Below are 22061 nucleotides of genomic sequence, written 5' to 3' on the forward strand. Positions count from 1 at the left end.
CCACAATCTTCCCAGACTACATAGCAAAGACAAAATGCAATTTGCTGCTTATCCAGTTTCCTCCTCCCTGGAGTGATGCTGCATGCCTGATTAGGGCCCTGCGCACGTGCGGGGCACTCACCCTTTAGGCTGGCTCTCAAACTCTTCTGCCCACTGCTCCTGGGCATCCTCTGTGGAGAGGTCCACATCCCGGGTTGTGGCGAAATTGAACTCACTGCCCTCTGTCCCATGGAAGTAGATGGAGTTTCCATCTGACTGGCAGCTATGCTGTGGACAAAAGGAGCAGACAGGAGGTGATGTTACATAGGGTCTGTAAGGTATCCTGCTCATGTATCATCACAGCTCAGAGCAACCCATACGTTATCTAATGACTGACATCTGAAGCAAAACAGAAATAAAAATCAAAAATGGGCAGTCATCTTTTATCTGTCCTGGCCAACCCCCAACAATGACTGTGTCCTAATCTTGTACCTGCTTCCCTACAAATGCACCAAAAAAATGTGTTTGCAGAAAAAAGACATGTACCATATCTTGAGGTGTTTATTCCTATTTTAAAGTATTGCCTCTATAGCTGGTACATAAACAAATGTGTGAAAAAATAACTTCAGTAGTATATCAAATATTGCTATGGATATTTTATCAGCGTAAGAGTTTCATGCTGTGAAACACATCAGATCTCTGTGCCTGATTTTTTGGCAGAAGAGGTGTTTGTTTGTAAATTTACTATGCATTGCCATATAGTAAACTTTGGCTTTGAAGTGTATGAGTGAAAAGGTTACATTTGCCATATTTAATTGGAATAGCATAAAAAAGAGCTCTATAGGCAACTAGTTCTTGTGATACAGCAGTCTCAAGGGTCCTGGGGCTGCCCCGGAACCCAGTGCATCTTCTTCTCTTTTATTTCTGTATATACCACCTCAGCAGCATCAAATGATGGTTTTACCCCAGGTTCCAGTATAGGTTGGGGAACGACCTGTTAGAGAGTAGTGTAGGGGAGAGGGACCTGGGGGTCCTAGTGGACAGCAGGATGACCATGAGCCAACACTGTGCCCTTGTGGCCAAGAAGGCCAATGGCATCCTGGGGTGTATTAGAAGGGGGGTGGTCAGTAGGTCGAGAGAGGTCCTCCTTCCCCTCTACTCGGCCCTGGTGAGACCGCATCTGGAATATTGTGTCCAGTTCTGGGCCCCTCAGTTCAAGAAGGACAGGGACCTGCTGGAGAGAGTCCAGCGCAGGGCGACAAAGATGATTAAGGGAGTGGAGCATCTCCCTTATGAGGAAAGGCTGAGGGAGCTGGGTCTCTATAGTTTGGAGAAGAGGAGACTGCGGGGTGACCTTATTAGTGTATATAAATATATAAAGGGGGAGTGTCACGAGGATGGAGCCAGGCTCTTCTCAATGGCTAACAATGATAAGACAAGGGGTAATGGGTATAAACTGGAACACAAGAGGTTCCACTTAAACTTGAGAAGAAACTTCTTCTCAGTGAGGGTGACAGAACACTGGAACAGGCTGCCCAGGGAGGTTGTGGAGTCTCCTTCTCTGGAGACATTCAAAACCCGCCTGGACACATTCCTGTGTAATCTTATCTAGGTGTTCCTGCTCTGGCAAGGGGATTGGACTAGATGATCTTTTGAGGTCCCTTCCAATCTCTAACATACTGTGATACTGTGATACTGTGAAATGAAGCCATGCATTTGCCTTAGCATGCCCTGAATACCACAACTTGCCAAGAGTACTAACCTGGAAGAAGTTGGCGTTTTATTGACTTGTTCATATTACAACGAACACTGATAAAAGTAACAGTTAGCTCAAACACTTTTTTTTTTTTGGGGGGGGATCTTGATTGCATTAAAAGTGAAAGCTGAAATAAGAAAGTATTAATTAGGATGATTCTGTATTCTTACCACAGTTCAACATCTGAAAAAGAGATACAATAATGCTAAATTGCATTGACCTTTTCAGTATCTCCTATGCAGTGCTGTTGTCTCCGAACCTCTTCCTAACATGCTGAGAGAAAGTATGACAATCACTTCAGTGTTTAAAAAGGTCATGGCAGTGCCACATAAGTGAATAATTAAATTTTTAACAAAGAGAAAGATGTGGCAGGAAATGAAAACTGTCCAGTCCATCTTTGTTTACGGTATTTTATGAGCAAAGTAAAAAATAACACATTTTGTCAGATTCTGTAACTCTTCCTTCATTTATCAATGCAAAAGAGACATAATTGAAACTCTTTTGTTGGTGATTATCAAGTATGGTTGCCAATAACTTAGCAATTAATTTCTATTTAGGAATGTAATTTGTGACTACATTTCTACAGGTGCCTACACATTAGAAAAAAATCTGAGTACTTGAAGTCTGATTTTTGTATAGAGACTTTCTGGTCTATAGTTGAATGACAACAGCTCCGTGTTTATTAACACTGACTAAATATCACTTAAAGAAATAAGTACATCATAAAAATGTAAAGACTGTTCCAACTGCTAAATAAACAAATTGCTGTTGAAGTGTTTTTCTTCCAAAGAAAGGTCAAAGCAATAGAAAGATTCTGAAGTGTTGATGATTTATCACAGAAATTAAAGAGATTTTGTCACAAGTCTCCTTGCTCTGTTAATGCACCACATACATACTGCACCATATATGCAGCTGGTGCCACTGAAAAGGCAGAACAATTTACACATAAGATATTTTATAACTAGCAGAAATTAATTAAACAGTTTTAAGTTTTATTTCTCTTTGAAAAGCACTGTACTATGCAGCTACTTACAACTGACTAAGAAATGGCTTTTGTTCACCAATTTTATCCTTCATGCTCAACAGCAGAATTTTAAGCATAACCTGTTTATTGTGCTTCTTGCTTTTCAGAAGTTTCTTAATTTGCTGAAGAGAAATGAAGTATCCTTTATCTGTCAATCAATCTGCCACAAAACTGTTATCTGCAGGCAGCCAAGTAAATACACTAAAAATAAATATTCAGGATAAAACCTAATTCAAATTTATACATAACCCTTCATCTCTTAGGAAACAAATAGATGAATCAATCCTACTGAGCTAGTTATTACAATTGCGTACAAGCTTTGGAAAACCCATTATAAGCCTTATTTATTTCTCAGGTGCTAAGTTATATATACTTGATAGTGGAGTATGTAATTAGTAATCTCTTGCCTATTAAACACAAAACAGATACAACCCCATTGACATTTAATGTTTGCATGTCCTTCTGCTGTCTAACAGAAGTAGTACATCTGATAGAGTTTCTATTTAGCTTGTCAAGATAAATGGGCAGTTTGGCAAAGGGCTGCATAAGTAATTATTTGTACAGTGGCGTATGATCAACCCTTTATGAAAGCTCAAAAATATAATTTATTTCATTGGTTATACAAAATTATCTTTATGCTTTTATATGCAGCTACACAGTATCTATGAATATGCATTTTATGCATATTTTCTGTGTTAATGAACCACACAACGTATGTCTTAAATCACCCTCTGCTCATGTTAGCTTTGAATCTCACATGAAACAGCTATATAGAATAGTTCAGACTGGGGTTTAGCTCCTTCTGTTGTTCTACATATCTATGAAACCAGTAGTAGAATCTCATTATTTTTGAAGAGAGTGAGAAAGGTGTTCAAAATACAGGTATGGCTGGCTCTTAAAGAAGTTCTGAGGAAGGGCCACCATTTTCTGGTACATTTTTGTCCCAGTGCCACCATTTGGGACCCTGGACTCATGTCCATAGGATAAGCAGATGAGGATGAGCTCCATTTGCATGAGTTGTGATGTCCCAGCAAGGGCTAGGGCTCGCTCCTCTGCTCATGAGCTCATTCTCTCCCACCTGCCACATTCCCCTCACCTGTACAATGATCACCGTCTATTCACACTTAGCTTCCATGTTTTCCTTCTCATTTTCCTTCTCATTTTCCAAGCGGTTGCTTTCTGTCACTCCTTTACTGCCTTTTCTTTTTCATCTGATGGGCTGCTGAGGGGTGAATAACCTTAAAGAGCACTCAGCCAAATTTTCCAGGAGCAAAAGGAGCTCCACAGGAGATGGTCCCTCACCAGCATCACCCCCAACTACCTTGTCAGTCTTGTTCAACATCCAGGAGGCTGCTGACTGTGCTGGATTATTTTGTGGTTTTGTAATAGGGCTTGAACAGATTAGAGACTGAATTGAAACCATCAGACTCATTTTCTCTTGGGTTCCTCCCAGGATTAGAATCCAAAGCTTTTAGAAACAAAGAACTAAAATACAATTTACATACTGTGTTGCCTCTTTCCCAAATTAAAGGCTTTACACTTGCAGTGGTAGTGTATATGCTTTCAGTATTTAAAGACTGAATTTTACAGGTTCTCTATTTTTTTCATTTGTCATTCTAAAGTGATAAGAAATGTGGGATGAACATTTACTATGTTTTGATACTAAATGTAATAAGTTCTCCCTAAATTGAGATACTGCATATCTCTCTGTATAGACGTAGAGTTCTCTTTTACAAAATCCAGATTAAATGTGTTCTCTGCTTCATTTTTATTTACACTTAAATGATTTAGGGACTGTAGTGATAGGACAAGGGGTAATGGGTTAAAACTTAAACAGGGGATGTTTAGATTGGATATAAGGAGGAAGTTCTTTACTGTAAGGGTGGTGTGGCACTGGAATGGGTTGCCCAGGGAAGTTGTGAATGCTCCATCCCTGGCGGTGTTCCTTAGGTGACATAGTTCAGCATGAGGTGTTCCTGCCCATGGCAGGGGGGTTGGAACTAGATGATCTTAAGGTCCTTTCCAACCCTAACTATTCTATGATTCTATGATTTATATGATAAGAACAAATTAGCTTGATGTGCAAATTTTGTAACTAAAAAGGCCAAATGGTATCAACCTGTAGGATATTTCTCCTTGTTACCATGAAAGTATCAGCTGTAGGTCCAGAACTAAAGCAGAGTTTAATTTTATCTAAAGGGTATTAAAAGCATGTAGAACATTTAATGTGTCCTTGCACAAACTGCAACACTGAAAAGTTAACCAATTTGTAGAGAAAAATGAATTTAGAGAAGAAATCATAGAATCATAGACTGGTTTGGGCTGGAAGGGAGCTTAAAGACCATCCAGTTCCAAGCCCCCTGCCATGGGCAGGGATACTTTCCACTAGACCAGGCTGTCCCCGTTCAACCTGCCCTTGAACACTTGCAGAGATGGGGCAGCCACAGCTTCTCTGGGCAGCCTGTGCCAGTGCCTCAGCACCTTCACAGTAAAGAATTTCTTCCTAATATCTAATCTAAATCTCCTCTTTTTTAGTTTAAAGCCATTTCCCCTTGTCCTGTCACTACGTGCCCTTGCAAAAAGTCCCTCTCCAGATTTCTTGTAGGCCCCTTTAGGTACTGGAAGGCTGTTATAAGGTCTCCCTGGAGCCTTCTCTTCTCCAGGCTGAACAATCCCAGCTATCTCAGCCTGTCTCTGTAGCAGAGGTGCTCCAGTGCTTTGATCATTTTTGTGTCTCTCCTCTGGACTTGCTCCAACAGGTCCACATCCCTCTTGTGTTGGGGCCCCAGAGCTGAATACAGTACTGCAGGCGGGGTCTCCTGAGGGCCAAGCAGAGGGGAGAATCACCTCCCTCAACCTGCTGGCCTTGTTGCTTTTGATGCAGCCCAGCACAAGGCTGACTTTCTGGGCTGCAAGTGCACACTGCCAGGACAAGGATGCTGTGTGGTACAGTGTCAAATGCCCTGCACAAGTCCAGGTAGATGATATCAGTTGCTCTTTCCTTATCCACCAACACTGTAACCCCATCGTAAAAGGCTACAAAATTTGTCAGGCATGATTTGCCCTTAGTAAAGCCATGTTGGCTGTCACCTCCTTATTTTCCATTTGTCTTTGGACAGTTTCCAGGAGGAAACTCCATGATCTTGCTGAGCACTGAGGTATGACTGACAACTGACGTGTAATGTAGTTCCCTGGGTCTTCCTTTTTTTCCCTTTTTAAAAATGGGGGTTATGTTTCCCCTTTTCCAGTCAGTGGGAACTTCCCCAGACTGCCATGACTTCTCAAATACGATGGATATTTATATATATGTATATGCATGGCCACTTCATCTGTCAGTTCCCTCAGGACCCTCTTACAAATCTGGTAGCCTTGATTAAACAAAGTTTTCTCCCAAATCACCTACATAATAGAACATAGGACACTTGCAGGCACTTGAATGGAACTACTTCATAACGGTAGCTATTTCCCATTGTTTGCAACTGAAGTGGGACTATGAGCCTGCCACAAGTAAACTGTTGTATTCCTAAATAAACAACCCCTGCCGGTTGCCAAACGGAAAGAAGCCAAGTTCTGTTCAGGGACTGTGGTCATCCCAAGGGGAAAAAAAAATGTTTAATTTAATCTGGCACTACCAATACTATTATTCACTAGCACTTGTTAAGCTATTGCTTTGCATGAATAGGGCAAAATTAAAATTGGCTGGATGCACTCCCATATCTCAACATGCTTGGATTTACTTTCAGGCTGATCTTCACTCTGAATTTACTGTGTTTCTAAAGTTGTCTACTGGATAGTTATGGTATCACTGCTTTTTCCATTTTTTCAAGGCTTTGGACAACACCTGCATGGCTTTTTTCTCACTTGCTTCCACCATCTCCCATACCATCATTTTGTGGCTGACTTTTCCTTGACTGCCAATGCTTACCACTCAGTCTCCTGGTGAGATGATCAAATTTTCATGCCCCATTCTGCCACCATGCTTGGCAAATTCCCAACAAGATGATATCCTTCAGACTCTTCCTTAGTACTTTCCTTAACAAGCCTTGTAATTGACTGCACTGAAGAATGCACTGCTTACCAGGATAAAAACTTTCTCCTCTTGCAATACTTCCTCTTACTCCCAAAATCTCCCCAACTCCAGCTTACCTTCTGTTTTATAAACAGATGGCATTTTCCTGGAACATAGGCTATCTTTTTGGTTTGTGCCTGCAGAGGAAGCAGTGGTACATCCCTGGCTCAGGGCTCTTTAATGCTACAGTGGTATCACTGCTACAAAAAAATACATTTTCACACTAAAATTGTTGTTATCTATTAACATATTTCAAGTCTATGAATACAGTTCTTAGTCAAGATGTCTACAAAAGCCAGCAAATATTATTAATTCAGATGAGCTTTCTGTTGTATATTATGATGGCATTAGATAATAATTTCAAGATAGTGACTATGGAGAAAGTGGTGCATGGTTTCAGAATCAAACTTTTGTCAAGAGTCTGTCAGCTTCTTTATCCTACTCTAGACTCTACATTTTACATCTTCTACCCACAGCTTTCACCGTTTTTTAGTAGGTGCTTTCAGGAAAGCCTCTTAATTGTCTAAGATGCAGAAGGGTTTCAATTAGGACTGCTCAAAATCATTGGTCAGCAAAAGCAGAGAAATCAGATTTGCTGAAGCAGGTAATTTCCAACTGGACCTATCCATGTTTTCATAAAGAAATACTGACCAACTTTCATAGCATCTAAATGGCTTAAGGGCCTCAAGTAGTATTGCAATCCTACATCATGTAGCATGCCTAAACAATCTCTATATTTTTGAAGACTTGCATGAGAGCACCACATAAGGAGACATCTACTATCCCCAGCATGACCTTTGGCTGGGAGGGACCTCTGGAGGTCTCCTGTTCACCCTGCCATGTGAAGTAGCACAAACGTCAACATGGTCAGCCTATGCCACAGTTGCAGCTAAGGACACAGTCATGAATATTTTTAGAAGCTCAAGAGACAAAGATTGGGAATGTAAACAGAAGCACTGAATTTCATCCAAACCAGATTCTGCCCAAGTTGTTCAAGTCGAAGTTGTGAATCAATAAATACCTCTGGGCTTTGCAGTATAGGATTTCATTACTTGAGAGCAGAATAGAGGGCAACTAAATGATACAACTGTGCCATTCGGAGAAGCATCAACAGGAAAACATTAGTGTGAAATTCCTCAATGTAACAGATTTTTGGCTGAGGGGATGCACAACATCCACCCCAGGTTTGTCCCCGCACTCCCATGAAAATGTTGTTCACCACTGTGTCTTTAAAGTATCCACAGTCATCTTTACCATCATTTAATTAGTTTTTTATCAGAGACAAACACTGATGCTTCTCTTCATATTATCTCTCCTGAGCCTAATGGCCCCGATGATTCTTTCAGACAGCTGTAGCCTCACAATTTATTTTTTGGCGACATTTCTGGCACTGGAATGAATGTGTTGGGCATTTGGGCAGTGCCAGCTTGCAAAAGGCTGATGGCAGATGGAAAGAAATCTGCCCAGTATGCCTTCACCTCTACACGAGCAGAGGGCCATCAATTTCCCCCATTAAGGAGTTGTCACGCAGCCCACCCAGCTGGAGGAGCATCTCTGGTAGCCAGGCTGGCTGGCTTCTGCTATTCAAATACAAAACACACTTTAAAAGGAAACGAAAATATCGTTTGTCGGCAAATTGAAAATGCATGGCTTTGACTGCAGCCAATTTTTTAATGACTGTAATATTTTAGGTGATTATTTTTGCCACTTCAGATTGCTCCTTAGAGAGGAGAGGGGTTTTTTAATTAAAATCTAGGCAATGCAAACAGATGAGATATGAGAAGCAGAGGAACAAGAAAAAAAGATGAAGAAAATTAATTAAAGCAGCATTGTCAGTGGAGCCATAAATTAGACATTGTGTCTTTCTGGGAATGAGTCACATAGGTTTTAACAACTTTTAGATTTTGACATGATAGCAGGAACAAGAATAGATTCAGTCTTGATAAAATCATACTCTGTAGGCAACGTCTCAGCCAGCAAAGGTATGATGACAGAATTTAGAAAAGATTATGAATTCTAAATTCTGCAGATTCGGCTTTTAACGCTTCTAGCCTGATGTCCCTTTTTTAACCAAAAGGAAAACAGCAATGTGACTAAAATACTTCTCCATGAGATAAACAGGGCTTCAATCTTTCCCACTTGCTACATTTTTACATCATTTAATTTAGGTTATAAAATGAAAACCCTGGCTGAGCAAGCAGGCCAGGTGCACAGGGGGTTATAGTACACCTTCTATTTCCAAAACAATGGGATGAAACTTGTCATGTGATGTAGTAACAAATAGGCTATGAAGTGTGTTTTCACTCATCATTTTCCATTACAGATTGCTATTCAAAGGCAAGTGCCCAAAACACTTTGCTTGTTTATGAGTGATTCGTATGATTCGTATGGTTCTTCATTTTCTGGGACATTTCATGATGTTAGTACAACACCGGTCATTCTAGTGATGAGCAATTTCCTTAAAGAGTCATTTAACTGGCATGGACTGAACTATTCCTCTGTGTTATTGGGAACCATTGATGTTTCCAGCACTCAGCAGTGATCATGATTAAACCTTATCTGTACTTCTGAAAGTAATGATGTGTATTTACACCATTGTAAAATTAAAGTGAGAAAGAGCCAACCAGAATGGTTTCTACTTTTTGGCATCTAATGGCCAAATTCATCTTGTTTTTATTAATATCCATCTCATGGTTACCTGTAAAGACCAAATTCTTTCCTCCCTCTTAGGAGGCAGGAAAGACCCCTGGAGCTTTGACACCAGCTCAGAGCTAATACTGGCTCCCTGCCACCTCTCCCCATAATTTCCAAGCCACAGGTAACTGGCATGGAGAAAGGTGTAGGTTCCACATTGCTGCCCAACAGCAATTCTTAGCTGCCTGAACAACTCACAGCACCACAGCCAACCACCTATCAGCTCCAATGAACCCCTTGGTATTGTATCTAAGTTTATTATTTTAATTAAAAATGTGATTATTAACAAAAAAATAAATAAAGAGCAATTCCATGGATGTGCTACATCCAGCACTATGGATATACAGATGCCTCCTCATGGGCACAGCTCAGAGTGCCCACACTCTCACTAAAGGGAGCCAGTTGACAGGTTTTGTGCACCCTGCTTCGCTTTCTTCAACTCTCCTCCTATCTCACACTCCTCCTTCTACCCACAGAGAAGCAGGAATGGCTCTCAGTTAAGATGCAGCAGGAAACCTGCTCGCCTCTTCCCAGGAAGATGTGGTAGATAAGAGCTCCTGCGAGGCAAGGCAGCTGGCTAGGAAGCTGGGTTTGGCCCACAGACCAAATACTGCCTTGTTATATCTTATTCCAAAAACAAAAGGCTCCCATCAGAAGCATCTATATCTGTGTAATTTTGTTCAATATAAGGTCATAGCAATTTCAATCTGCCATTTTCACACTGGCATACATAGACCACCACCTTTCCTCCTGCAAACAAATATATTTGATCTGATTTAGACAATGGGTTCCTCAACCCTTTTTTAAAATAAGAATTTAAACCCAAAACATTAAAAATTCTTGTTCATTTCAGCACAAACAATTAAACACGACAAAGATATATATGGAATATTAGGATGTTTGCTTTGAAAGAAGAGTATCCAATGCCATTGCTATTAATTAACAGAGTATTCAGAGATTTGGAAATCTGCTCTGGAACTAGGCGGGGTGAAATAGCTTAATCAGCCTTTCTTTTTGCCAGACTCCTAGGCCTGTGTGCATGTCTTCTCTGCTCAGTGACACACAAGAACACAGGTTCGGGAAGGACCCACAGATATAGGATGTGCATAGCCCTGCTCTGCTGAGTATGTGTGAAAGGTCACAGAGTTTTACAGACACATTTTCAGCATGTTTTTCCAAGTGTGAGTGTTCAGTTCTCTCATTCTCTTCTTCTATAGATTTCTCTTCTACAGCTTTCTCTTCTACTAAGATGGCATGCATTTCTGGGAAATTAAAATTACATGAATGGTGATGATCTGCTAGTTAAGGGACTTCTGTATCATGATACTGGGATTGGGACATTTTCAGAATTTATTGTCCATATCCACAGTAGTGAACAACATGCATGAGGCACCATTCTCTGGTCCTACACCCTACTTGCGCAGTGAGGCCGGCACAGACCTTCTCTCCATGCCCCATCGCATGCTATGCCAGGCTGCATGCTTGCAGCTCAGCAGCGCAGGCAACCTCTGGTGTAATCCCCAAGTCTGCAGATCAAACAAACCAAGCTGACCAGCTGGACTGCAACCCTCAGTCACCAAGCGAAGAGTGGCTGCAACTACTGTGAGACAGGAATTCTGAAACTTGGCTCTTCCCAAAGTCGAGAAGTGTCACTGGGTTAACACATCATGACCAAAGAGATCACTGTTCTAGTGCCTATACTGTTAGTGACTTTTGCCAGATGTGGAAAAATTCCAGAGACAGGTGGTTTGGTCTCAATGCTATTTTCATGTAATCAAAGCACCGCAGAGACATGAACTATAAGACTGCTGAGGCTGTCTCCCTATTCAACCTCAGTTTCTGAGCTTGCACATCCAATTTTGGACCATGGTGATCAGAGAAAACATAAAAACCTGACAAATGTTGAACCTCAAAGCAAAACAATTTCTGGTCAAATATACAAGATACATGAAGTGTCCACTGAAAGATGAGATCACTTTTCTGTTCTGTAGGAGTAGAGATAAAAGCATTACTGAAGGAAGATTTCATCTTTTCCCCCAATTAGCTCTGAAGTCTTGAGGTTCACATACCTGTAACAGCTCTCAGAGCCTAGCACTGCCTCATGCATTTCAGCAATCTCAACCACCAGTGCAACATCCTAACCATGCTCAGTTGCAAGCCCATGCACATGCTCAGTGTTGTCACTGGAAATATTGAAATGCAGTCAAGATTTTATCCTGTTCAACACCCTTCCACACAGTCCAACACAGATAAATATGTTCCAGTGGATCCAATTAATCTCCTAAGGGTTGCTTGGCCTTGGTAGCAGTGTCCTTCTTGCCTTTTGCTGTATTCTTTGGAACTGACACACAAATTCAGTGGCTTATCTCTCAGCTTGTTTCCTATCTCAGTAGCCAGTTCTAGCTGCGTCTGCAACCAGCCATGTGCTTTCAAATGAGTAGCAACTGCTCCTGAGCGCAGCAAGAAATGTAATGAAATTCCTGGTCCAAGCTCAAGCAGACTGGGAGAGGGAGAAAAACCTCTTCCCAAGCTGGGCACAGGCAAGTTCCTGCAAGTGCTTTTTGAGAACACACTGTCTCAATCCATCAAACTGGGGTGAACACATTGGTGCATAATTACCATTAATGCTTGCTCTGTCCACTCCAGTGACTGAATCCATCACAGAACCTAACCCCAGACCAGACAGTAGTTTTCATGTCAGTACTTCATTTCAGCTGCCTTTTAAATTTACTAATCTAAGTAGTTCTTAAACTGAGCTATTTTAACAGCAAGACTCCAGGATTTTTAACATTTGCTATTTGTTTTAGTAGATTTCAAGTACTGCTAATATAAACTTTCTACAGAAAAAAAATACTTTCTTTTCAACTTGATAAGCATCCAACATGAGCATGTACCAGGTGTAACAAGCAATTCTAAAAGCCACCTCCTGAGCAACTACTGGGAAAGAGCTTGTGAACCACACCTATGTAAGCAACATCAACATTTATTCTAAAATACCAATAAACCATATCTTGATGCCTATCTTTACCAACAGAGTAACCCACTAAGGCAATAAAAGGGTATTTAATGGTTTGGGATGGCTGAAGGGATGGGTGGGGTGAGCAGTTCTAACATGGTGAGATTAGGCCAGGGACCATTCTATGGTCTTGACAGCAAATGACACAGCAGGCTTTGCATCCACTTGGGCAAACTCTCTCCCCCCAGAAGACTGGAGCCATTCTTGCTGCCTACTGGAAACAGGTCCTGGCCCATCCATGAGGGTATGTCCCTTGAAGACAATGCCTGAGAGATTGCACAAGCCAAAGCCAAGAAAGAGGGTGTTGTAACAGCTAAGGTGTGCAAGATCATGGGCAAGATCAAGTTTGTACACTTGACTGATTCATTCAGTATCCTGGATGTGCCACAGAGCCTCCAAGGAGAAGGTTCCATCATCTGAGCAATGCCCTCTGGGGCAGTCCAGAAGTAAACACTTAGAGAAAAAGTTTCTAGTCCTTTTTCTACCAGAAATAAGCATGTATTTTTAACTCTTCTTTCAATTTGACTGCCAGCTGGATGAGCTATCTCTGACTAGCACTGCCCTTCTACCTGAGAAATATGCAATATCAATGATTCTAGGTGATGAAAGGTGGTGAGGAAGAATGGAGGAATACAGAAAATAACTGCAGTAAATGGAAGACATTTAGAAAGACTATTTTTCTTGTTTATTTTTTCTTAATATTTCATTCCCTTGGGCCAATGAAATTAGTTATCTTTATGGTATAATTTAGGAAAAGAATTGACCCACAGTTTTATATATACTAATCAAAATTGAGTTAGACAACGAATAACATCCCAAAATGTGACTGTTCATTGGCAATGTCAAGGAAACTCATAAGGAAAAGCACTAAAGGAAGCCAGTGAGAAACTGCTACAAACTTAAAGAGATTTTTAACGCCAGTTTACCTAAAATACTAATTGGTAGAGGACAGGAGAATATGAATTCAGACTTGCACGGCACACACAGGCATGGCACAAACAGGATGGCACAGAAAAGGTCTCATCAGCTTGAAACAGAGTTTGGCATAGTGATAGACTGAGTATGGGAACGTCTTTAAAAAGCACATAGGTGAGAGTTTTAAAATATTACACAATATAGCAATGAAATGTGCTCATCCCAGAGTAAAAATGTAAGTAAGCATTTAAAATTGCTAGTCTGAACAAACATCAGGACAATTTACCAAGTTTTAGGAATCTGGGAAGAAAAAGGACTTATATGAGAAAGAGAACCGGTATGGTTCCATTTAAAATTATATTAGCGCAATTTACAAAGATTCTTATCTTTCTACTTTATACAAAATAGCATTTGTGATGAACTGAGATCAGAGCTATGCTGATTTTTTTAAAGAAATTATTAAACATTTTTCTAAAGTTTTATGTAACATTCCAAATCTGAAAAGCAAAAAAAAAAAAATGATAAAAAAAATAAAATTGTTCTTGGTGTTAAAATGCTAAGAGAGGGTCTATGCTGAATCTGATGTAAATCTTGACCCAATTTATAGTGTTACTTTTGACATAATATAGAATTCACATTGCAAAATCTGTTCAAATGATATTTGGCAAGATTGTTGCTGAAAATCTGAGGAAAACTGGAGCAAAAACCTTAAAAATTAAATGCGAGTACAGAAGTGCTCCGGTGACGGTTACATGCACTAAAAAAGCTTGATTAACTACAGGGTCCTATGAAGAGCAAAAGCCCTGCTTCACACATAACCTTAATCCACTGTGGCTACACCGCAATCTTACATATTGCCTTCAGCTGGTGTAAGTGGCTACACACAGCCATATGTCAGCTGGGAACAGATATTTGCATATTGCACTTGTCCCTAAAAGAGAAGGTGACCTTGGAGGAATGGCAGGTTGGTGAATCCTCACTTGCATCTCATAGAAGGTTTGAGCTTGAATGGGATTCCTGCCTAGAAGCACTAAATGATTTCTGAGTTTATGTCCCTTGTCTTTCATGTAACCATAGCTGTATATGACACAGACTGGCTAAGTTTAGCTAAACAAGGACCCCAAAACCAAACAACAACAAAAAAAGACTTTTACTTGCTGAAGTTTAGATGTTGTTTGTGCATGTTTCAGAAGGAGAAGCAGTGTTTAGGCTTGGCCAGCTGAAAAGAAGTAGCTGTGTCTATGGCACATTAATTCTTTGCTCTGCTTTTATACCTTCACATATGTGGGCTGGATTTTAAAATCCAGAGATAAGACTGAAAACAGAACAAATGCGAACTCATCACCAAAAATCACTTAATTAAAAATGCAGGTCATTATTTGAGTCTAAAATCTCATTTAAAACTTTTTCATTGTAGTTTAAAAGGTTTTACTGAAATAAGAAAAGTCAATATGTGAGTACTATGAGTAGATTAGTGGGAGTATTTCTTTCTTAAGAGATTAACCTGAGGCCATTCATATGAAGCTCTGTGGGAAAAGCTGAGGCCATAACCAACCTCAATATTCAACATCTGTTTCCTGTGCAATTGCCAAAACCATTACCGGCATCATAAATGAACTCTGACATCAAACCTGCCTTTTTTGTGAATGAAAAATAGGATGAAAACAGAAAGTCATCTGCTGCTCAACTTGTGGCTGCTTGGAAACATAGAAAGCAAGAATCCAACTCATTTCCAAATGTTGAACATCTCTGTGTTTGAAGGAACTTTGTGCACAGGTATCTTGTAGGGGTTCTTAGAGGTTTTTTTTTCCCAAGGTAGTATGGTCTTGCTGGATCTCACATATCAAAACAGGATCTTACTGAAAAGAAACCTTTAAGGAACAGCCACTACCCGAATGCATGCTGCAAAGGAGATGTGATATTCGCAGTCAGAAAAAGTGGGGAAGCACTTTGTTTTGTGATGGTTTGCGATGAAGCAAGTAGCAGCAGCCGAAAAACACCAAGACAAACAAACAGGCAGGTTTCAAAATATTGAACAGAGTGACTTGAATTCGTTTCAAAAATATTGCACTGTTTTGCTAAAAGGAAGCTGTTTCCCATTTTCTGTTACATGATCTTTGACATGACAGTATAAACTGTCATTTGGTTTGGTCATGGCAGAGAAGTTGCATTGTTCTGGAAAGCCCCAGTGGGACAGAGAAAAGGTAAAAACAAAGTAAAAAAAGAGAAGTACAATTCTAGAAGCAGATAGAGTGGCCTAAATACCCTTGTGTGTTATGTGCTTGGTTAGATGTCACTGTCTTCTACATACAAAAGTCATAACAGTATTAAGACACAGAAAATCAGACTAACCTTAACAGTGGCCCCAGGGAAGAAAAGCCAGTTGCCAGTATCCACAGGATCAAGATTATCTTCTAACACAACTTTTCTGTGAGCAGCATTTATGATCAGGATGTTGTCCAATGACCAACAGGCTTCATACACATCACCAGCGTGAACATAATCCTGTTTCCACTGAAAATGGATGTTCTCCCCTTTAGCATCTTCAGGAAGGTACAAGATGTGGATGATTGTGCTGACATTGGAAGGGGCACTGAAAAACAATAGTATGGAATTAGACCAAGTTTAAGCCATAGCCAGGAACACTTTTCCCTCATTTAACACATTTACTACATGTGACACAGTTGTGCTGATGTCCCTTGTATGCTGCTAAGTCTTTTACGAAGATCAAAAAATACCTGCCCTGAGGCAGAGTCCCACTGTGCCTGGCAGTGCACTTAGAGCCCAAACAGACAGCCTTGCTTCAAAGAAAGTGCAAGCTAAGCCAATACGTAACAATGCAGATGTCTGGAGAGCAGGACGAAAGAGCAGGGCGACATTCATACTCGAGGCTGGTCATAGCTCTTAGGTGACTGGTAATGTCAGGTATTTCGCAGGTAAGGCCAAAAGGAAATGTGAAGAAAACAACAGCAGGTCACCCAAACCATGATTTTTGCATGAGCCTCAGTCCCCCATAGATCTGCATGGAGCAGGATGGCTGGAGGGAAAAGCTGGGAATTTTCTCTGTCAAATATGTCCTTCCAATCCCCTTGTCAGGATAATTCTGTAGATGGGGGAGGGCCACGTTGCCTTTCCTTCCATGTTCTGCTTCAAGAACAATGCAGAAGAAATAGACTGTCCTCTTGCTGCTGAAAACGGAAAATGTGGGCAGACCTGGCATATTAGTATTAGGCAATGGTCAGAGCCTTGAACTCCACTTCCTAGAGCTGTCCTCAGAGCTGTGAAAAGACTGAGGTTCATCTTGAGCTCTGGGCAAATGTCTTTAGGTTGCTATTAGCAATGAAAAGACAGGTCTGTGTGCAAGGAAGGGATGCTGATAATTATTATTTTTGCTTTATTGATCACTCAATGAGGGAATTAACTATTCAAACCCCAGGCTGCAAGTAGTTATAAAACTGGGGTTTTACAAGATGTCAGCTACTCAACCTTGCCTCTGCCTTGGTAGCAATGCTTTGGTGGATGAGTATTTTGTCAGAGACAATCCAGAGATTTTAGGAAAAAAAGGCACCCATATCTTGCTTACATAGCAGAAAATAGAGGAACTTCCCTTGTAAAGCAAAACACTGGAGTGTGGTGAAATGTTGAAAAGCCACTGTATTTGTTCCACATTCACACCCAGAATCTGTCCCCACAAATCACCCTGCACTAAGCTATAAATTATGTCTGTCACCCTCCACTGCAAAGCTGCTCATAGACATTGTCCTAGCTGCTCCCTGAGCTCACAGACAGCACCTGCCTTCCTTGAGAGAACCTTCAGCTCCCTGCTGGGAGTCCAGAGCTGAAATCCCACCAACACAGCACACACCAACACATCAGCACAACACCTTCCTTTCACAGATGCCCTCCTGTCCCATCTTTCCCCAGTTCTCTCACCGTTCCCTGGAGATGCATGTAGTACGGTGAAAGCTGCTGAAACACATTCACATAAACATTGTGATTCATACGGACGACAGGAGAAATGAGCACCCTTTCATAATTCATCTTCTCCACTTTGCACGACATTGCTCTATTGACCTATTTTCTACTGCCAGCTCCAGCAGTCAAAGTTAAAGCAACACAGACAGAACTGTGCAGGCATTAACTTAAAAAATTTGGGTTTCAAGGGCTTGGGTTTGAACCATCACAACTTTTGAGTTTCCTAGCTTGCAGAGCTATGAGGACAACTGAACTGATGTTATGGACTAGCTGGGTAATTCTGCATCAGGGTCAGAAAAGTAAACGGCATAGTGTCGTTAGTCCAAGGCAACTCCAGTGGCTAAATAAAGCTACTCTTGCTTTATATTTTTCTGAGATAAGAATCAGCACCATTTGTTTTATTAAAATTTGTTGATAATTTGTGCCTTTGTCAATGAAATTGCAATCCCACTCCCACAAAGACTAGAAGGATGAGATACTGAAATCCACAGCTTTGCAGCTGGAGTTTTGCTTACTCATCAGAAATTAAGTAGCCTTTTGCTCTGCAAATTGTCTCAATGAACTGAAAATAAGTTCAAAAAAATCACCTGTGGGGTACAGACACCAAGGTAATGCAGAAGGGTGAACTGAGATGCTCTGAGGACATTACATATAAATGGCATTTTTTCTTCCCCCGTTGTACTTGTAAAACTATATATATGCCAATGTAAAAAATACCTTTCCTAATAGTATTTAATAAAACGTTGCTTCTGCTCTCTTAGAAAAATCAGTCTCCAATAGTGAACCTCTCTTTAGAGGTGTGCATATTGCAATAAGATTTTAAAATTTCCACTCATAATCCTTTGCACTTTCATGTGAACCAGTTTGTTTAAAAAACAGGCATAATTCACCATAATCTTGTTATTGTAAATATTAGGAGCCAAGTGTTCATACCAAACTATAAGCAAACTATTGAATGTTTTTTGCCATCAAAGTAGAAACTTCTAACACTGTAAATTACGGCTCTTGCTGGAATTAACAGAGGTGCTAAACTGCAAAAATCATCAAAGTTTTGGTTTTTCAGGGACCACAAGCTGCTGGTTGCATTTTAACTCTGAAGTCATTCTCTTCCTTACCTCCCACAACAATCAGTGGATGAAATTTTGGTTCACCAAACCCAGTGGCAGTTCTGCAATTAGCTTTAGTGTCCAAAATTTCATCCCTCATCTTTTGACGTGTATGAACAAGTGAAAGCTGAAAAGTTAACAATTAAGTTTTAAAAGAACCAGGTTTAAACACCACCTGCTCAGCCAGAAAGCATGAAAATGATCAAAAAGCTGTAACAAACCTAATTTTCTCCAGCTGAGTCCAATCTGCAGAACTGTTCCTGCTGTAGGACACAGTGATGTTGGGATCCGAGTAACTAAACCGACATGAGCCGGATCCTGGGACAAGCAATAAAATGAGAAGTGTTACGACACAGTGAAGCAATAAATGATCCTCCAATAACGACTGTTGCTACTTTGCCTTTGTCACATCATCACTTCTCCTGCTTTTAAAGCACTTTGATTGATGATGAAATTTCCTGAAATCTGTTGCTGAAGGTAAACACAAAATAATGCATGCGTTATGAGTCAGAAATAAAGTAGAAATGATAAATCACAGCAGTGCCATGTAATCTCTGCAAATTTCCCAGGGGAAGCCAAGTAAATTACTTAACACCCGCCACTGCAAGAAAAAACACCATATAATGTTTAAACAAAACCTTCTTACTAGAGAATAATCCACACATACGGAAAACAGTTAAAGACTGTTTTTGATATTACTATCTAGCAAAAAAAAATCTTGAACTAAAAATATAGTAAATGATAGGAAAACTTATACAGAATTACTTGAGCCAAGAGCAGATGTGCTTTAGGAATTTAAAAGAATAAAGACGTCATAAAATTATTTCTTTTTAAGAATGCCTGAAGAGAATTAAATTAAGAAATCATCCAGTATACTCACTGGAGCCCATAATTAATAATAAACATTTGATGCTGATCTGGGAATTTGAGAACACTTTACAACACTGAACTAATTAAGCCTTATGGCACCCCTGCAAGGTAGGGTATTATATTTACTTTTGATTTATAAAAGGGTGCCTTCTGGGTGTTGTCACAGAAGATGAACTTAACAATTAATATAGGGGACAGTCAAAATAACAAAAACTGGCACTGAAAAATTCAAGCTAGAAAACATGATAAACAACCCGAGTGGTAATTAAATACACTAAAAATACTATTTTTTCCTCAGGCACCATGTAATTTATCCATCTCAGAAAATTCAACACCCAGTGAAATAGACAAATCCTAACCTATGCTCCCACGGTCAAATTTCTACTTCATAAGCATGTTGAAATATGAGATTCAAAGAAACAGACATCAGCTACCTTCCATATTTAAGAGAAGCAGCTCTCAATTAAACAGCACCTCTGGTGGCATTAGGATACTACTGAGCGAGTAGCTTTTTCACAGTAGGAGTATGTATTAGGTGTGCTACAAGTAGTATATTATGTTTACGTGTGCTTCAGATACGTTCTGTCACACTAAAAGTAGTGTGTATGCATATTTTTATGTATATATAAATGTATACATACACCCAGATGTGGAAACTGATGATGATAAAATACTATCATTTTCCAAATCAGGGTACTTGTTTTTGTAATTAAATAAATGGCCTGATTAAAAAGGTGTTAACCACTTGTACAAGAGAACAGCTTACACATTTTAATGGGAACATATGCCATTAAGCACATTGCTTGCAGCCCCAGCTCCCCCGAGGCAGTTCATGTTCCCAGCTCTCAGCTCTACAGAGCTGCTTTTCTACTCTGAGATACGCATCACATACCTCTGCAGGGGAAATAATACCCCAAAACATGGGATGAAATCTCATTGCTATATTTTTTCCTGATACATCAACTAGAATCCTGGAAATGACCCATAAAGTTGCTCTCTTGTATCTTTTACTAATGTTAAATTGTAAATAGAGGAACAGATACTTCAGAGCCACTACAGCTGCGTGTGGTACGTTCAGCTGGTCTGACACGTATTCTTGCTGTAACGAGGCACAGAATAATTAATATTGCAAAGGCAGCAGGACTTTGAATTACCAGCCATGTACCCAAAATGAGTACAAAGCAACTGTCTGGTTATATTTTACTGACAAGGCATTTTATTTCTATCATATTAAAACCAAACCAAAAATGATGTCAGGAAAAGCCTTTGCGTTTCATATTTGCCCATCTGCTGAGATGGTCTACTTTACTGAGTGACATCTGCTGTCAGTTCCTACTTCTGTGGCATTTAGGAGTTCCAACCCTTAATCACACTCATTCATTTTATTTCAGGGGAATTCAGTTAAAAAAGCAGGGAACTTCAGCCAGTTTAACTGTTTTTGCTGGCCAGAGGCTATGAGGCAAAATAGCAACATACTGAGTTTGCTGTTCAACAGAAATTAAAGGAATAAACAGTAAAAATAACCAGCAATACAGACTTTACAACATGTGCAATTTCAGTTAGTGTTACAATCAACTTTTCGTATAGTGCTCTTCAACAAAGCCAAGCCCAAACATGCTGCTAAAAAGGGGGAGAAGGTCATATTCGCTGCCCATACTGCAAGGACAATAGGAAACAAATGATCCCTGTCAATACAAGCAATATGAAAAATCCTGTCTGTGAAACTTGAACAACCTCAAACTATGTAATGACGATCATATTCATTGCTTAAAAGAAATGGGGCCACTGAAAAAGGGCTTTGGAAAGAAGTATTTTACTTGTGTTATTGAAAAGAGAGCAATGGAGACAATGAAAAGAGGGCAGACAAGTGCTGGGTTTTATTGTTATTCTAATAAGCAGGGCAGGGTTTTTTAAGATTAAAATTAGTTTGGGAAAGTTCTCAAGGTCAATATAAGTAGCTTTTACTGGCTGTGACGACAAATGTGGTTTATAGTGTGGTTTTATCAGTGTTTGAACTCTCTTTATATACGTTCTTGCCTCACAATCACAAAATAGAAAGATTATTTTCCATGTAAGTATCTAATTCTACAATGTAAAAAAAAAAAAAAGAATAAGATCAATACATCTGGAAAAATTATCAGCAAGGTTCAGGCATTATTCTTCACCATTTGAGCTATATATTTTAAATAGACAAGAAGCTCCTGGATTTGGTGCTTACCCTTGTTATAAAACCAGTATTCATCCTAGCTTACGTTAGGAGTTTCTTCCTGAGAAAAGGGAGGAAAGTGAACATACAACTGCACTCCAAGACAGGGTTTACCAAGATAGTCTTGCAAGCCACTGGTTTTCAATATAATTGCCTATATTAATATTACTTAACACTATTCCTATTACTTCATATTGCTGTCATTTCAGTAATCCTAAACTAGGATTATTGAAATTAGAAGTCTGCAGTTTGGATGTTTGTCTCTACCTTGACCGGCAAAGCTATGCTCTGACTTTGTGAACAAATAGATAATCAAAATCCAAGTAGTAACCTAGCAGGAACTGAGGGCAAATCCAGCCAGGGAAGGGAGGTGTCCTTCACACTGCTTCCAGAGATGGTAATAAGCAGTTTGTCAGCACAGAGCAGAGCAGCAGCGGCAGGATGTCACGCT

The 22061-nt window shown here is 40.0% G+C and overlaps 1 protein-coding gene across 1 annotated transcript in view; it reads right to left on the reverse strand.

Moving 5' to 3' along the window:
* RELN (reelin) overlaps positions 1 to 22061 on the reverse strand; it is a gene marked incomplete at both ends in the record, with an annotated part of 292747 nt that overhangs the window by 113982 nt on the left and 156704 nt on the right. The window contains 3 exons of the mRNA XM_080626620.1: positions 122 to 267; positions 15806 to 16046; positions 18756 to 18852. Of these exons, the coding sequence (XP_080482746.1) occupies positions 122 to 267; positions 15806 to 16046; positions 18756 to 18852 (484 nt within the window). The remainder of the gene's footprint in view (positions 1 to 121; positions 268 to 15805; positions 16047 to 18755; positions 18853 to 22061) is intronic.

This window comes from Psittacula echo (genome assembly GCF_963264785.1).
Source record: "Psittacula echo genome assembly, chromosome: 1".
Lineage (NCBI taxonomy): Eukaryota > Metazoa > Chordata > Aves > Psittaciformes > Psittacidae > Psittacula > Psittacula echo.